Raw genomic sequence first — 17470 nt, 5'->3', positions numbered from 1 at the left:
GGCTAATCTTCTTTTAATTGAATTTGCTGGGATGATATTAGTTAATAAAATAACATAGGTTTCAAGTGTACAATTTTATAATATATCATCTCTATATCATATTGTATGTTCCTAATCCAAAGTTAACTCTCCTTCTGTCAACATTTATCCCCCTTTACCTTCTTCTACCTGTCCCCACCCCCCTTTCCCTCTGGTAATCACCATAGTTGGCTATGTCTATGAGTTTTTATTTTTTGCTTAACCCTTTCACCTATTTCACCCAGCCTCCCAACCCCCCTGTCCTCTATTACTAATATTCTTACTTATCTCACTTATTGTCTGTCAGACAGCCACTACTTTGTAAGCTCTACATGGGTGTTTCAAAGTATACCTAGCACCTGGTACATACCTGTCACACAGTAGGTGCTCAAAAGTACTTATTCAGTGAAGCATAGTAACTTCCATAATTCTGATGATTCTGAGGGAAAGACAGTCTGAATTCATTAAATCCATACAGGAATCTATTTTCAAAATATACTGGACTTCCAGCCAAGATGGAGGCGTAGGTAGACACACTGTGCCTCCTAGCACAACCAAAAGAAGGACAACAACAATTTGAAAACAAAAAACAACCAGAACTGTATGACAGAAAATTCAACTGTATGGAAGTCCAACAACCAAGGAGTTAAAGAAGACATATTCATCCTGACCAGTAGGAGGGGCGGAGATGGGCAGCTGGGCAGAGAGGACTCACAGCAAGGTGGCAGCTGGCGGACCCAGCGAGGTGGTGGATTGTGGAACAGGGCCCGCAAGGCTGCAGCTAGCCAGCAAGGCAGCAGTGGGGGGACAGGCGAAGCGGCAGATTGCAGACTGGGTGGTCCCACATTCACGTGCGGATAAACCAGGAGAAACAACTAGGGAACAAGACAGACCCCGCAACCCAGCGCCCCAGCGCAATGAAATAAAGCCTCAAAACACAAATTGAAAACACCTGTGGGGGTTGAGGCAGCAGTGGGAGAAACTCCTAGCCTCACAGGAGAATTCTTTGGAGAGACCCACAGGGTCCTAGAATGAACACAAACCCACCCACATGGGAATCTGCACCAGAAGGGCCCAGTTTGCTTGTGGGAAGTGGAGGAAGTGACTGAAATCTAGCAGAGAGCGGACCAAGTGCCATTGTTCCCCCTTGGACCCCTTTCCCACATACTGCATCACAATCCAGTGATGTGGTCTACCCTGCCCTGGTGAACACCCAAGGCTCCACCCCTCACTATGTAACAGGCACGTTAAAACAAAACAAAAAAATGGCCCAAATGAAAGAGCAGATCAAAGCTCCAGAAAAAAATACAACTAAGTGACAAAGAGATAGTCAACCTATCAGATGCGCAGTTCAAAACACTGGTAATCAGGATGCTCACAGAATTGGCTGAATTGGGTTGCAAATTAGATGAAAAAATGAAGGCTATGCTATGTGAAATAAAGGAAAATGTATAGGGAACCAATAGTGATGGGAAGGAAACTGGGACTCAAATCAATGGTGCGGACCAAAAGGAAGAAAGAAATATCCAACCAGGAAAGAATGAAGAAAAAAGAATTTAAAAAAAAACGAGGAGAGGCTTAGGAACCTCCAGGGCATCTTTAAACATTCCAACATCTGAATTATAGGGGTACCAGAAGGAGAAGAGGAAGAGCAACAAGTGGAAAATTTTCTGGAAGTTATCTGAAAGTTATCTGAAATAATGAAGGAGAACTTCCCCAATCTGGCAAAGGAAATAGACTTCCAGGAAGTCCAGGAAGCTCAGAGAGTCCCAAAGAAGTTGGACCCAAGGAGGAACACACCAGGGCACAGCATAATTACATTACCCAAGATTAAAATTAAGGAGAGAATCTTAGAAGCAGCAAGAGATAAGGAGACAGTTGCCTACAAAGGAGTTCCCATCAGACTGTCAGGTGATTCCTCAAAAGAGACCTTACAGGCAAGAAGGGGCTGGAAAGTATTCCAAGTCATGAAAGGCAAGGACGTACATCCAAGATTGTTCTATCCAGCACAGCTTTCATTTAGAATGGAAGGGCAGATAAAGTGCTTCTCAGATAAGGTCAAGTTCAAGGAGTTCATCATCACCAAGCCCTTATTATATGAAATGTTAAAGGGATTTATCTAAGAAAAAGAAGATAAAAAATATGAACAGTAAAATGACAGCAAATTCACATCATTCAATCATTCAATCATTAACAACCACACCTAAAACAAAAACAAAAACAAAAACAAACTAAGCAAATGACTAGAACAAGAACAGAAACACACAGAAATGGACATCACATGGAGGGTTATCAACAGGGGAGTGGGAGGGGGAGAAAGGGGGGAAAGGTACAGAGAATAAGTATCATAGATGGTAGGTAAAAAATAGAAAGGGGGAGGGCAAGAATAGTATAGGACATGTAGAAGCCAAATAACTTACATGTACGACCCATGGACAGGAACTAAGGGGGGAGGGGATGTGGGGGTGTGTGCAGGGCAGAGGGGAGTGAAGGGGGAAAAACGGGACAACTGTAATAGCATAATCAATTAAAAAATACTGTCACACTTTGCCAAAACATTTACTAAAAGCATGGTATGCCATGGCTTTGTGGGTTCTACAATATGAAGCACTTTTAAAGAATGTATGACCTAGAGTAATTGACTTTTAGATTATGCCCTTTAACTATTAAGAGGCCTCTGGATTTCATCCTGGACCCTTTTATCTTCTGTAATCTCTCCTTGTACAATCTCACCTTTGCCCATGACTTTCATAACTTCTATGCAGATGATTCCCTAAGCAATATCTCAAGATTTAACTTCTTTCTTAAGCTCCAGATCCACATTTCTGGGGTGGGGGAGCCAAAGGCCCTTCAAACCCAATCATACCAAATTCATTCTTTTGTTTCTCTGGTTCCTTATTCAGTATACAGCAATGCTCTGTACTTTAACCCTGATTTGACTCCTCCCCGCCTTTTTTTTTTGGCTTTATATCCAATCAGTCACCAAGTCTCACAGATTGTACCTTAAAAGTGAGTCTAACCTTGTGTGGATAGCACATTTTAAAAGACATGTAAATCCCTACAGCATGCCAACTAGAAGGTAACTATGTGGATACAATGGGTGGGTATTGATCCAGACTGGAAACCACCACAACAGGAGCTGGGAACTAAATGCCTAGAGAACAGAATCCCCACGGGAAGATGTAATAGTCTCAGGAAACACCCAGAGCTTCTTGAGAGTTCTAGGCAAAACTCAGTGGATGGTGTTGCAACCAGAACATAGAAACACTTGTGTACTGTCCTAGACCCAATTCCACAAGTTCCTAAAGAGAAACATATGCATAGAAAAAAAAATGACTTGTACCTCAGTACTTTTTAAAAAATGGTGGGGGGGGGGAATGCAAAAATATACAATGAATAAATACCATTAATTTTAAAAAGGAAAATGAAAACAAAATTTTTACGTGACGGAGGGAGTCAAGTATCTCAAAGGCATCTGAGGAGCTGAAGAAGGGCCAGATCTAGGGCAGCTGAGTGAATGAGGACACCAGAGGAGAGGAATGAGGGTGTAAACGGCATTGTGGAGGTTGTGAATTAGATCCTCTCTGATACTGTTTGAGAGATATTAGTAAAGACTTAAATTGCTTTTTGACTGAGTAATTATGATAATTAAAGCTTCCTTATGAGGTGGCAAGTCCTGAATTAATGGCATAGTTTAAGCGGAAGAGGATCAACACTCTCACCGATTTTGGGGAAGGGCGTTCAGGCCTCAGACAGGGATTTAGATTAGATAACTTGTACAAATTTTACAATCTAGAATTGCATGAGTTTGCTCTTCCACATCTCAGGTTCATGGATCAGTGCCCTGACTCAATACTATGCATTTTCACCACTATTGTCTTTAATTTTAGACAGTACATTCTTTTTATCATCAGGCATCTACTTTTAGCTTGTGTGCAGGCGAACAATGTTGCAATCACAGAAGATGTGTAGTTCACATTTGTTGACCGAATGTCTTTGGAGATCTTCCTAAAATCTTCCCTTCTTTTGTAAAATAGCGACAACTTTTTTTGAAATTGCATGTTTTAAAGTATTGTCTTTTAAAGAATAAACACTGGCCCTGGCTGGGTAGCTCTTCGTTAAAGCGTGGTCCTGATATGCCAAGATTGTGGGTTCAATCCCTGGTCAGGGCACATATAAGAATCACCCAATGAATGCATGAATAAGCAGAACAACAAATGAGTGTTTCTCTCTCTCTCCCCACCTCCTTCTTCTCTCTCTCTCAAAATCAATCAACATATTTAAAAAATAAGCATTGTATTAACTAAAACATACTGTAAATGGAAAGCCAAAAGGGATTCCATGTCTAAATATTTATTTATCTGATTTTGTCTTAAAGGTTAACAGCTTTTGTTTTAAGAGTACTGGGACAAGTACATAACTATGTACCTCAGAACCAAAATTCAATTTGTAATTCTTTAACATGGCTGATTGAGAATTGTCAGCTATCAAGTGGATCTTTCAAGAAACATTCCAATTATCGAGCACTAAAATTACGGGTAAGGAAACCAAATGTACAGGTTAGCAATAGTTTTACTCACAAGTTTGAGTTTTGTTCTCATCCTATTTTAGGAGGATGAAGAAGAAAAGATAAATAATACACATAATCCTGTAAGAAAATCCTCTTGTATACAGGCAAAGAATTTGAGTGGCCTTCTCATACTGCTTTCAGACTATTATAGGTCAGATAAGTGGTATCTGCTATAACAGGCATTGATGGTTCCTAGGCAGCAAGTGCTAGAGACCTCAGAATGGGTAAAATGCACTAATCTGTCCATGTACCCTTGGTATAGAATCTGTACCTGAAGTTCAGAGCCTTCTTACAGGTTAAGGCGGCAAGGTGTCGTGAAAGATGGAAGGGACCCTATTTATGCTCTGTTGGAAAGAGAGATTGGGGGGTCAATTTATTGCAAGGTGTGACAAAGTGTTGTTTGAGATTAGAATCTATGTATATGCTTGATATACAAAGTAATTTCAATATTGCTCTAATATATTTTGCTCCTTAATTTGTTTTAAAGATTCAACAATTTTGTTGTTGTTGTTTTGCCTGCCCCAATCCAATCTTTTTAATATCAGACATAAGGAACTCCCTGGCTAACAGGAGTCTCATAATGGTCCCCTGTTGGACCAATAGCAGATCAGGACTCCCATGAGATATGGGTCCAACTGACAACAACATTTGAAGAGTAAAATGCCACAATGATTTTTTTCCTTAAGATGTCCACCCACCCATCCATCCATCCATCTACATTCATTCAACAACCATTCACTGAGCACCTAATACATGCAAGAGCCTATTTTGGGCAGCCTGGGGGAGAAAAAGTAGGAAGGATGGACCAGACAGTATCCCTGCCACTAAGGAGCTCACACACTAGTAGAGAAATGGAGTAAAAATACTAGTGACTCCAATCTAGACATAAGTGTGTGTGTTCATTCATTTCTTCAATAAATATTAATTGAATGTGTACTAAGTACTACATGGTAGGGACACAACAGTGAACAAAACAGGTGTGGTCACTGTGGCCACAGAGCTTATGATTTAACAGAGATATTGAATAGGTGATTTCAAGTTTGTGATACATGTTAAGAAAAGGGAAATATCATTTTATTGAAAGCAGGGGATCTAACCTAGATTGGAGGAGTTAAAAAAATAAGTTTCTAAGCTTTTGGGAGCTAGGTAAGAGGGGGTCAGGAAAAGTGTTCCAAGTGGAGCCAAGAGCATGCGTGGCATTTTTGAAGTGGGGAGAGAGGGTGGTTCTTTCAAAGAGATGGGACCAAGAGAGCAAGGGGGTGAGTGACTTGAAATAACACTGGAGAAGTACTAGAGGTCACTTCATGGAAGGTCTTAAAAGCATTGCATTGGAATGTCACTGCCCCAAGAGGAAAAAAATGTGGGAGAATAGTGACAGAATACTGCTTTATACATTTAACAGTGTCTTGAAGGAGGAGGAGAATTTGAATGTGGTGAAGGGGTGTGAAGTGGAGCTTCAAGGTGGAGCGGTAAGGGAGAGAAGGGCATGTGAAAGCACAAAGAAAGAAAGATCCAGAGTTTACTGAGAAATGGCAAACAATCCAACTGGAATGTATAGAGGGAGACAGGGATATTAAGCTCAAAATGGAGATTAGAACCAGGTCATTTCACTTTAAAGACACCATTTCACTCTCCTTTATCATTATTTCTAGGGTACCTCATCTACTGAAGCCCAAGAGAATGCCTTATATCTTACAGCCTTTGCTGTGATTGGAATTAGAAAGGCTTATGATATATGCCCACTGATGGTAAGTAAGAGTTTTCTTTCTCCAGTACCCATCATCTATTTCTGCACCTTGAAAATAACTCCAGAATAAGAATGATGGTAGATTAGAGACCACCTAATCCAACCCACTCAACGGTTGAGAAAACTGAGGCCTATAGTCAGGTGAATTTAATTGTTCAGTTTTACAGGCTACTGAATTATAGCACTGGAACTAGAACTGGTAACTTCTGAGTGTGATGAGGGAATGAGCCAGCATCCCCGGCTTCCTTCTCTTGTCTCTGCCCAATCTGATGATCTGTGTACAACTCGTATTATAGTTGAAGCGCTCTATGTCACGGAACTACTGATAATACACAACAGCATGCTTGCTTATTTGGGTTGTACTGTTTCATTTGCTTGGAAGCTGAGGGGAGAAAGGAGAGAATTCACCTGAGTGAATCAGCATAAAAGATTCTAAGGCATAATAGAGCTGAAACTGTGCTCTGGGAAGAGACAGGTCCCTGAGCTGAGGTTAAACACTCCTGCCTACAAATCAGAAGTAAATTAGATAAGTCCTTCAAAACAGCATGCGGAATGGAGATGAAAAACCCAAGGGTGGCGACAAACTCAAAATTATTAATAACTGAATCTAAAAAATAAAAACAAAAACACCAACAAACTACACAGACAACCAGAACAGGAACAGAATCATAGATATGGGGATCCTTTGGAGGTTTATCAGTTGGGAAGGAGAGGGGGAAAAAGGGGGAAATGGTGCAGGGATCAAGAAGCATGATTGGTAGGAACGAAATAGACAGTGGATGTTAAGAATAGTATAGGGAAGGGAGAAGCCAAAGGACTTACACGCACGACCCATGGACATGAACTAAGTCGGGGGTGGAGAGGGGTTGCTAGAAGGCAGGGGGTACCAGCCAGAGCGGGGTGAATGGAAAAGAAAATTAGGACAACTGCAACAGCATAATCAATAAAATATACTTAAAAAAGAAAAGAAAAACCCAAGGGGATTTGTAGGACTTGAACCATAAAACAAAATAATGTTTTTAGTTTGCTTCAAGAGAATTTTTATGTATACTTAACAAGACAAAACAATCGATGAGAACCAGTTCCCGGGGGCCTAGAGGACCAGCTGACGCTGAGCAGGGCATGAGTGAGACACAGACGGAGCTGGCAGAGGAGGAGCCAGGCCAGATGTCGGTGGCCCCGCACCACACCTTCTTGTAACCACTTACTCAAAATAACTATTTCAGTTGTCTCAGGACAAAGGGGTAGAGACTATTTTTCCAGGAATCCTTAGCATCAAAAAATACTTTGGCAGCTTGGCTCTTTTTTCTGCTGGGTATGGTTTTACTTAGTAAAATTCCTTTTTGAAAATGTGAATCTGTCTGTTATGCTGAGGAAGAATGCTGGAAGCTGGGTCTGTACTCAGGACTTTGTCTTCCCAGAGGCTAGGTCTGACTTGGGAAGTAGAAACTAAAGGGAAAAACCTCCAGAGGGAGGAGAGAATTCAGGGGCAAAGAGCTTGACCCAATTTGGACAACCTCTTTTTCGCTCCTGTGATTATGCTCTGCTCCTTCTCCCAGAAGGATTTGCTTCAGCCAGACACCATCCATTTCCATTAGGTCACTTCTCTTTCCACCCTTTATCTCTTACCTACCCCAGCATGGTGCCTTCTAGGGGTAGTTCACATTAGTTGATAGGCTGGTGCTGCCTAAAGAAACTTAGGTATCTTCTGCCCTTATTTCCAGAAAATCAGCACAGCTCTAAGTAAAGCCGACACCTTTCTGCTTGAAAATGCCCTCTCAGCCCAGAGCACCTTTACACTGGCCATTGCTGCTTATGCTCTTTCCCTGGGAGATAGAAGTCACTCACAGTTTCGTTCCATTGTCTCAGCCCTGAAGAAGAAAGCTTTGGTTAAAGGTATGTGTTGTTCCATATATTCTTCAGCAAACATTTACTAAGTATGTAGAGTCTGCTCGTTCTGAGAAGTAGGTAGTGGCATGCAAAGTTGAATAAGCCACAGCCCCTGGCCTCAAGGCACAAACCATCACAGTGCAATGCAGTAAGTGCCATTATTCATTTATTTATTCATTTATTCAACATATATTCATTCATTCCTGAATCTGATAAATATGTATCAAGTACCTCCTATGTACCAGGCACTATTTTAGGGTCTGGGGATAAAGCGACAGAAACAACAACAACAAAATCCAGACCCTCATAAAACTTACATTCTACTTAAGGACAAACAGATATGACAAATAAGTAAAGTACTGCATTTAGGGAATAGGTTGATGATGGCTTACGTGAAGAAAAATCAAGCAGGGAAGGGAGACAGGGCAAAGTAATGGGTTGTAACTTTTGATAGGGTGATCAGGCTTAAGCCTCACTGAGAAGATGGTATTTGAGTTGAAAGCTGAGGAGGTGAGGTGACGAAGCCTAGAAGGACATGTCTGGTGGAGGTACAGCATGTGCATATACCCTGAGGCAGGAGCCTGCCTGGTACCCCAAGAATGGCAAGGAGGCCAGTGTGGCTGGAGGGGAGTGAGATGAGGGGTAGAAAGTGAGGTCAGGGAAGGGAAGGGTGAAGCAGTCTTCTAGGGACTTGGAGGTCATCACAGGAGCTCTGCAGGACTCCTGTATACAGTCGTGCGATGTGCAAGGCACTCAAGCAAGCCAATGAATTGAGGCTGAAATCCAGCCTGTGCTCCACTTCCTCGGCCAGGCACCACGGTCTGGGTTTGCTTCCACCCTGAGCAAGGAGTGCCTGTGTCTCATTCACATCAAGGTGCCGTGGGGAACAGTGGGCCCTAGAACTTTAATTTCCACTTTAAGTAAGAAGGGGAGGCATTGGAGGATTTTGAGCAGAAGAGTGCATAACTTGGCTATATTGTACCAGGTTGGCTATAAAGATATATATTTCATTTTGAAGACTAAAGGTGAAAAATAAAGAAAGAGAGAGTAGCAGTGGGCATTGGCTAATGTGCCTATGTCAGCACGGGTGTGGTTGGGCACTTCTTAGCCCTCTCTTGGGTGAGGTTTTCAAAAAGTTTAATAAATCTTACATGAAGTTTATCTCCATCTACAAAATTTGACTTCTGTCATCATTTAAAAATGACAGAATCTTAACATATATCTCAAAACCACTTATATAATACTTACACTAACACAAAAGAAATGTCTTGATTATTATAAGATATGGATCATAAAATTATAAAATTTAAGAGCTAGAGCAGAGCTTAATTCAGATAATGTTTAAGCTGGAAGTATCTTTAAAAAACAAATATTTCATTCTAAATACAGCAAACCTGAGTCTCCAAGAGGAAAGGAAAACATCTTGTCCAAAGTCATGCAAATAATGCAATCCTGAATTTTAGGCAGACACATTTTCACTAATCTTCAAAAAGGATTTTTAGCCCTGGCTGGTGTGGCTCAGTGGATTGAGAACCAAAGGGTCACTGGTTCGATTCCCAGGCAGGGCACATGCATAGGTTGCAGGCCAGGTCCCCAGTAGAGGACGGGTGATATTTTTCTCCCTCTCTTGCTCTTTCTATTCCCCTCTCTAAACATAAATAAAGATCTTTTAAAAATTTTTTTAATTATTTCTAAATATGCTTTACTGGTTTTTTAAAAAATAATTTAACAAAGGATTTGAGGTTACAGGCTTAAATTACTAGAACAATAACAAACAAATATAATTTAGAACCTAATTTATTAAAAGTGCTGCTTATATGAAATTATCTTTAATGCTTTAAATTGGGAGCAAATAACAGAAGACTGAATGAAGGCTTTGGGTGTGATCTCACAATTTCCAGAATGTAGATCTTTTTCTGCCAGAAATTTCCAAAGTGCTGAAAGTGGCAAAGGTGTCTTGTTAATGAGATGACTTTTGGAAAGTCCTCTGGTAACCTCAGGATGGGGCTGGTTGCCTGGGGAACCCACCACATGATGAGTGATGAGAACTTTCAGTACCTGCCCACCCACACCCACCAGGAAGGGGAGAGCGGCTGGCAGGGGTGTCCAACCTTTGGCGTCTCTGGGCCACACTGGGAGAAGAAGAGTGGTCTTGGGCCACACATTAAATGCGCAAACACTAATGAAATCTGATGAGCAAAAAAAGGTTTTAAGTCAATTTACAATTTTGTGTCAGGCCGCAGTCATAGTCATCCTGGGCCACATGCAGCCCCTGGGCCACGGGTTGGACACCCCTGGAGAGGTTAAATTAGTCATCAGTGTCCAATGATTTGATCAGTCGTGACTGTGTAATTGAAGCCTCCATAAAAACCCAAAAGTACAAGATACAAAGGGATTCCAGGTTGGAACACATGGAGATTCAGGCAAAGTGGTGCACCTGGAGAAGGCGTGGAAGCTCTGCACCCTTTCCTTATGCCTTGCCCTGTGCATCTCTCTTGTCTGCTCATTCCTGAGTTATATCCTTGTATAATAAGCTGGTAATAAGCTAGTAAGTAAAATGCCTCTCTGAGTTCTGTAAGCTGCTCTAGCAAATTAATCAAACCTGAGGAGGAGGGTCTTTGGAACCTCCGATTTATAAGCAGTTACTCTGAAGTACAGTTAACAACCTGGCTTTGGGATTAGCATCTGAAGTAGGAGCGTGGGGGGAGAACATCTTGTACTACTGAACTCCTAACCTGTTGAATCTGATACTATTTCTGGGTGGATAGGGTGAAAATTGAGTTGAAATCTCTGACACCCTGGAGGTGTCTGAGAATTGTTTGTTGGTGTGGGGGAAAACCCTCCCCCAATGGAAATTGAGTCTCAGAACTGTCCTCTGCTACCAAAAGTTGTGGACATTCCACATCAACCTTTTTAAATAAGGCAAAGAGCGCTGTATGAAGGGATCTTGTTTTGTATTGGTCACCTTGAGAAAGTTCTTACAAAAGGATAAGAAACTTGTGAAAACCAGAAGGCCTGTATCGAAAGAAACTGCTAGAATTGCTGTGTCAATTCACATTTTTAATCATATTAATCAGCGTGATTTGTTGATGTTCAGGTAGTTCACCCACTTATCGTTTTTGGAAAGAGGATCTTCAAGAGGAAGAAAGCCCTGTACCTAACACAAGTACAGCACACATGGTGGAAACCACTTCCTATGCTTTACTCACCTTTCTGAACTTGAAAGATATGAGTTATGTGAACCCAGTCATCAGATGGCTATCTGAAGAGCAGAGGTATGGAGGTGGCTTTTATTCAACCCAGGTAATGTTTCTTTGTCTTGTTTCGTCCTCCTGAAACATACTTGCTGCCTCGCTCACCACACATTCCATACTCATTCTTGCATGCTATAGGCAACAATAAGTGACTAGCATCAAAGGACTCTTAGAGTTTACCTGCATTGACACCTTTCTAAGACAGAGGAGCAGAACAACCCTGAGAGGTTCATTCTTGGAGTTAGTGGCCAAGTCAGACTCAAAACTCAGTTCTCCTGACTCTGAGTCCAGCTCTTCCTCTATGACCCTAGTGACCACGAGTCCCTAATAAGTTTATCAGCAATTATGTTACACCCTATGTGATAAACAGTGGCTGCCTTGTAGACAAAGATACTGACATTTCCTCCCCCAAGAAAGATAAAAAGTGAGAGAAATACTGATTGTTACATGTTTATCTACCAGTGTAAACTCTTTTGATGTATGGTATTTCACATTACAACTCATGCATGTATTTTACATTATCACTATGTAGGTATGTAAAATACACCTATATTCAAGTTTAGTTCAAATGTTAATATCTTCCCTATTCCCTGGATGTTTGGACAATGACAGAGTGTATGAATATATATATATATAAAATGTAGAGCTCCAAGGGTTCTTCGGGATTACTTAGTGATCATCTGATCCTGGAGGCAAATAGGTTTCATCTTGGGTACACTAGAGGCTTAACAGGAAACAGTGACCCATTGATTAGCATTGGCTTCCACAGACATGGGCAGACAAGACAGCCATGTATTTGACATCTTGGATATGTTTACATTTCCTGATTTTATAGATGAGAAAGATGAGGTCAGAAAAGTTAAGTTCATTCACTTATCCCTTCAACAAATACTTGTTGAATAGCTACCATATGTGTACCGTATTTTTGGACCATAAGATGCAACTAGGTTTTAGAGGAGGAAAATAAGAAAAAAAGTTTTGAAGCAAAAAATTTGGTAAAATAACATAAAGAACATAGTATTTCACCAAAGTAAATGTAAACAGAACTCAGCAGCAGCATTAACAACCATTATTCCTCCCAAATTGGCAGAAGGGGGCGGGGGGCAGGTTTGCATCTTATAGTCCGAAAAATATGGTACATACTAAATGTGATGGATGCCAAAAAAGATACAATATTTTCCTTCTGACCCTTACATTACAGCAGAGGAGGCCAACAAGAAACTATACATAAAAATATTACAAATTGAGGTGAATGGTCTAAAGGGCAGAAGGGGAACCTTAAATAAGGGGAAGGGGAAGCTTATGGCTTCAAGCTGAAATCTAAGGAGGAGAAGGAAAGAGTCATGCAAGAAGTCGGAGTCATTCTTCGAAGAGCTCAGGACTGTGGAGAAACCTGCACATGAGGCCACACATCTTTACTGTCGTTGCTGAGAGTAACAACCTCACTGGGGAGGAGAGAACTGCCTCCGGCCTCCCCAACCAGTTTCATTCAGTCTGCTCCACCCACTCCTAAGAGAGTGATTTGCAAACAGAGAGCATGTAAATAAGCTGAACCTGTTTTTATGCCTTGCTGCTTGTTGCTAGGATACAATGAATGCCATCGAGGGCCTGACAGAATATTCACTCCTGATTAAACAACTCCACTTGAATATGGAAATCAGTATTTCTTACAAGCATAAAGGTGACTTCCAACATTACAAGATAACACAGCAGAATTTCCTTGGGAAGCCAGTAGAGGTAAATGAAAGATGTTTTATAATATTTTATAATTGGACAGGACCTTAGAAATCATGTTTCACCCTTATTTTACAAATGTGTCTATTTACTACTTAAACATATAGCAAGTACCTTTTGTATCCTAAGCAAGGGTACAATGTTCTTGGCACTGAAGACTCAAAAGTAAAGCGCCAAGAACCTGTGTATACATGTGTGTGTTGGGCGTGGGGAGAGCAGCCGTTTAAACAGACAGTGAAAACTAAGAGCTGGGTAGGTACATGGAAGGACAGAGGGGGACCTCCTGAACCAGCCTGAGAGGAGGAGGGTTTTGTCAAAGGCATCCAGATGAGTAGGTTACATCTGGAAGAATTTAGCCAGGTAAAGGAAAGGCAAGAACATGTCAAACACAGAGAACAGCAAGCACAAAGGCACAGCAGTAGAGGAAGAGAGAAGACAATTTGGGAGTCCTCCAGTGGTTCCATCTGGCCCGGTCATGCATGCAGACTGTGGCCAAAATGGAATTGACCTTTAGGTTCTCCAACACCTTGCCCCATGTCCTTTGCTACTACTGCGTTTTTAAAAATGAAAACCTTGGTGGCCTTTGAGAATTTTCCAAAGAAAAGGACACACTGGAAAAACTAGGGTCCATATTAATAATAGCTGGCAGCTACTAATACATGTTTTTCCAACAACTGCATTTTAGATGATAGTTCTTACTGTCCACGATCTCCACAAATTCGTGTTTGTGAAAGGTAGATTTAATGTAAAAATTGCAAACTAGTAGCTCATAGTGTGTCTTATATGTATATAAAGATGGATATGGATAGAGATGTAGATTTAGATATAGATATATTCCAACATTTATTTTTTATCTAATATTTATTTGTTTATTTTTTATATTTTGTCCTTACCTGAGGACATGTTTATTGATTTTAGAGAAAGGGGAGGGAGAAAGAGAGAAAAAGAGGGAGAATAACACTAACGCAAAAGAGAAATACTGATTAACTGCCCCTCGCACGTGCCCTGAACGGGGACTGAACCCGCAACCCAGGCATGCACCCTGACCAGAAATCGAACCTGAGACCCCTTGGTTTATAGGATGATGCTCCAACCAACTGAGCCACATTAGCCAGGGCTAATCCAATATTTAAGTCAGAAAAAAAGCAAAGCTACTTTGGCTGAAGGGATGAGATGGCTTACCTAGCCACTGGCCTCATCTCCTTTCCACCGTTCTCCCCACTGGGCGAGTGCTGAAACACCTCCACACACCCCCTGGGACTCTGGCTCTCAGGAGGAAGATGATTGTGAAACGACTTGTCCCTGGGTGACTGTTAGAGTAGTTGAGATTCCACAGTTGTTCCTGGTTTTCAGCAGGTCCTCCTTTATCTACAAACCACAAGTCACTGGTTCTCAGTGCCGGCCAGGGAGCATAGCTGCAGCTCCACAGCCTGCATCCTGAGTTGTTTTTTGGAGATGTTCCACTTCTAGATGTGTATAAAAGTCTCAGGATATTTGGTTTACATTTTAAGTGATGCAGGAGTTGAGAGGTCAGTACTGCCTAAATGCCAGAAAAATCTCCCAAACATCCAAAATGTTCAGGCTCAGGATGCCAAACAACATCATCTCTATAGTAAGTTTCTTCGGTAAATATAACCTTTTATTTCTGAACTGTACACAAATAGTCACTTTCCCAGTGTGTCAGCTATCTAATTTTGTAAAGAAAACTATCTCAAACCTTAGTGGCATAGAATAATACCACTTTATTATCTCATGATTCAGAGTCAGAAACGTGGGCTGGGTGTGTCCGTATGGTTCTTCTGCTGGTGTGGCATTGACTGGGGTGACACGGCTGGCAGCTCACGCCAGCCTTGGCTGGGAGCTTAGTTACCGCTGTTGGCCAGGGGCCTCAGTTCTCTTTCCTCTGGGTCTCTCCGCATGGCTGTCTGGGCTTTCTCGCAGCCCAGCAGCTGGATTCCAGGAAGAAGAAATTTTTCTAAATTTGAAAGCATAATCTAAAGATCTCTTAAGATATGTATCTTAAGTTATTCAGAAGTTACTCAGAGTCACTTCTGCAACATATTCTCGGTCAAATGGACCAAACAGTCGGCTCAGATTGAAAGAGAAATGTCAAGATGACATTACAAAAGAGCATGAGGGAGGAGAAAATATTTGCTAGGCATATATCTGATTCATATTTAGAAAATATTGTATAAAGAACTTGCCCTGACCAGCGTTATTCCAACATTTAAAATCCAGAGATTTCAGATAAAAACCTGATTTCCCAGTTCTGTCGAAAAACCTAATACCTGGCAATAGGGTGCTGGCAGTGGCATGCACTCTTCAATTTGTCACAGTCCCCAGTTTTGTGACGTGCGTATATGCACTTATGTCCATACTTGCTTTGCACCTGGGTCTCTACAGGCATTTGTGCTTTTGGCCGCCACTCTGGTAACCTTTCCCTGCGAGCATTTAGAGTTCACCAGACATTCACAATCTGAGCCAAGGCTCCAAGCTCTGATGAGGAGCTCTTGGCCTGAAGATCATGGTGAAGAACCAACTTTTCAGGCCACTTACTCAAAATGATCTTTTCCATGCTTTGTACAAATTAGAGCATTTATATGGTAGATTTTCTCTGGAAGGGTGAACTAACTCAGTTCATGTCTTCACTCTCCTCTTAGCAGAGTGGGGAGAAGAGCAGCAGCACCTAAGGATTTGGCAGGCTTGGGTGGGGTGCTAGGTGAACCAGGTGGGTTGCCATGGGTTTCCATGACAGAGTCCAGAGGAAGTAGGGAAAACAAGCCACTAGGAGATGGAAGAGGTGTGCAAAGCAGAAGGTGGGAGGGGCATATATAGAGTGCACCTACTTCAGAGTTATGTTGACGTTCCCTGTTCTTGCTAAGGAAAAGGATCTCCTTTGGTACATAGGAGGCTAGGCACTGAAAGGAATTTATTTAGTCAGCAAAGGAAATGAAGAGCTTATTTTACCATAACCACATAAAAATGAAAATGTAACCAAAATGTTTTCTTACATGTTGGTTTTGCTGGCTTACTTAGGCGACTTCAGACACCTTATTTAGCTGTAGAAGGGAAAGGAAATTCCAGTATTTTTTTAGTGCCTACTCTGTGTATAGGATCTCCAATGCCTTATCCATTCAATCTCACATGAGCTTTCAACGAGGAAGCTGGCGGGTGTCTGCTCACTCTTCTCATTGCTCTCTCCTCCCTCCCTATAAAATAATAAAAGAAAGCATGGTTTCTCCATCCACCTTTCCAGGTGCCTGTCGATGATGACCTCATTGTCCGTACTGGATATAGCAGTGGCTTGGCTACAGTGCACGTAAGTATTTCATTGAGAACCAACTTATTGTGGAGTTAGGTGTCTGCTTACCCTAAGTAATATATAATGAACTAGGGACTTTGCCACAAAGTTACAGATATCTAGGCTTTGGTAACTATGACTGAGGTAGGATTCATTTATCTAATTCTTTTTAGCTATCTTATTAGCTGTACACATAATTTCTTTTTGAAAATAGCTGGTATTTTTAAACCTTGTATGTATATAATCTGTGTATCTGTGGAAATTACATACATAATTGCATATACAGGGTTAGGCAAAAGTAGGTTTGCAGTTGTCTGTATAGAAAATAATACAATAATAAATAAGTAATAATACAAGAATAAACTCTGTGTTTCACATACAACTGTAAACCTACTTTCCGCCACCTTGTATATGTACATTTACAATGTTATGCTTACATGTGTGTATATACATGTATGCATACACATATATATTTTCTAAGATTGGTAACAGAGTCACATCTCATTTATCCAGCATCATTGGGGGTTGAGAGATATATATGTATATGTATGTATGTAAGGGCTTAAGTTTATTCTATTTTAGCCATAGACTGCATGGATATACATAAACAAAAACTTTCCACTAAATGGCTAAAATAAAAATGAAATATGTTTTCTGAGCATAAATTATCATTCTATTGATGACTTTAATTATGCTCTTATCTTTAGACATTTATTCCTTCAAAGACTGTATCAGATTTTATGGGCAGGGGATTGATTGTCCTTTTCTGTCACTTCTAGTTGTTGATGTAACTACTTCCGGCAACACCCTGCCCATCCATACACACCTGTAATTTGTTCTTTCCCATGGTGGTGTGTGGGGTGGGAGAAAACAACACTTCCTTGTAGTGTTACGTGTAAAATTGGAGTGTACAGGCTCAAAGATGAGAATCTTAAAGTTTTCTGAAGAGTGAGGTG

General features: G+C 41.1%; 1 protein-coding gene across 2 annotated transcripts in view; it reads left to right on the top strand.

The window, feature by feature from the left end:
* C5 (complement C5) overlaps nucleotides 1–17470 on the top strand; it is a 90674-nt gene that overhangs the window by 57629 nt on the left and 15575 nt on the right. For both annotated transcript variants that reach the window (XM_045840627.1, XM_045840626.1), the window contains exons 26-31: nucleotides 4397–4556; nucleotides 6241–6336; nucleotides 8060–8231; nucleotides 11323–11528; nucleotides 13064–13216; nucleotides 16470–16532. In XM_045840627.1, the coding sequence (XP_045696583.1) occupies nucleotides 4397–4556; nucleotides 6241–6336; nucleotides 8060–8231; nucleotides 11323–11528; nucleotides 13064–13216; nucleotides 16470–16532 (850 nt within the window). The remainder of the gene's footprint in view (nucleotides 1–4396; nucleotides 4557–6240; nucleotides 6337–8059; nucleotides 8232–11322; nucleotides 11529–13063; nucleotides 13217–16469; nucleotides 16533–17470) is intronic.

This window comes from Phyllostomus hastatus, unplaced genomic scaffold (genome assembly GCF_019186645.2).
Source record: "Phyllostomus hastatus isolate PE091 unplaced genomic scaffold, TTU_PhHast_1.1 phas_contig_34, whole genome shotgun sequence".
Lineage (NCBI taxonomy): Eukaryota > Metazoa > Chordata > Mammalia > Chiroptera > Phyllostomidae > Phyllostomus > Phyllostomus hastatus.
The sequence above is the reverse complement of the archived record's forward strand: the minus strand, read 5'-3'. Positions and strand labels throughout refer to the sequence as shown.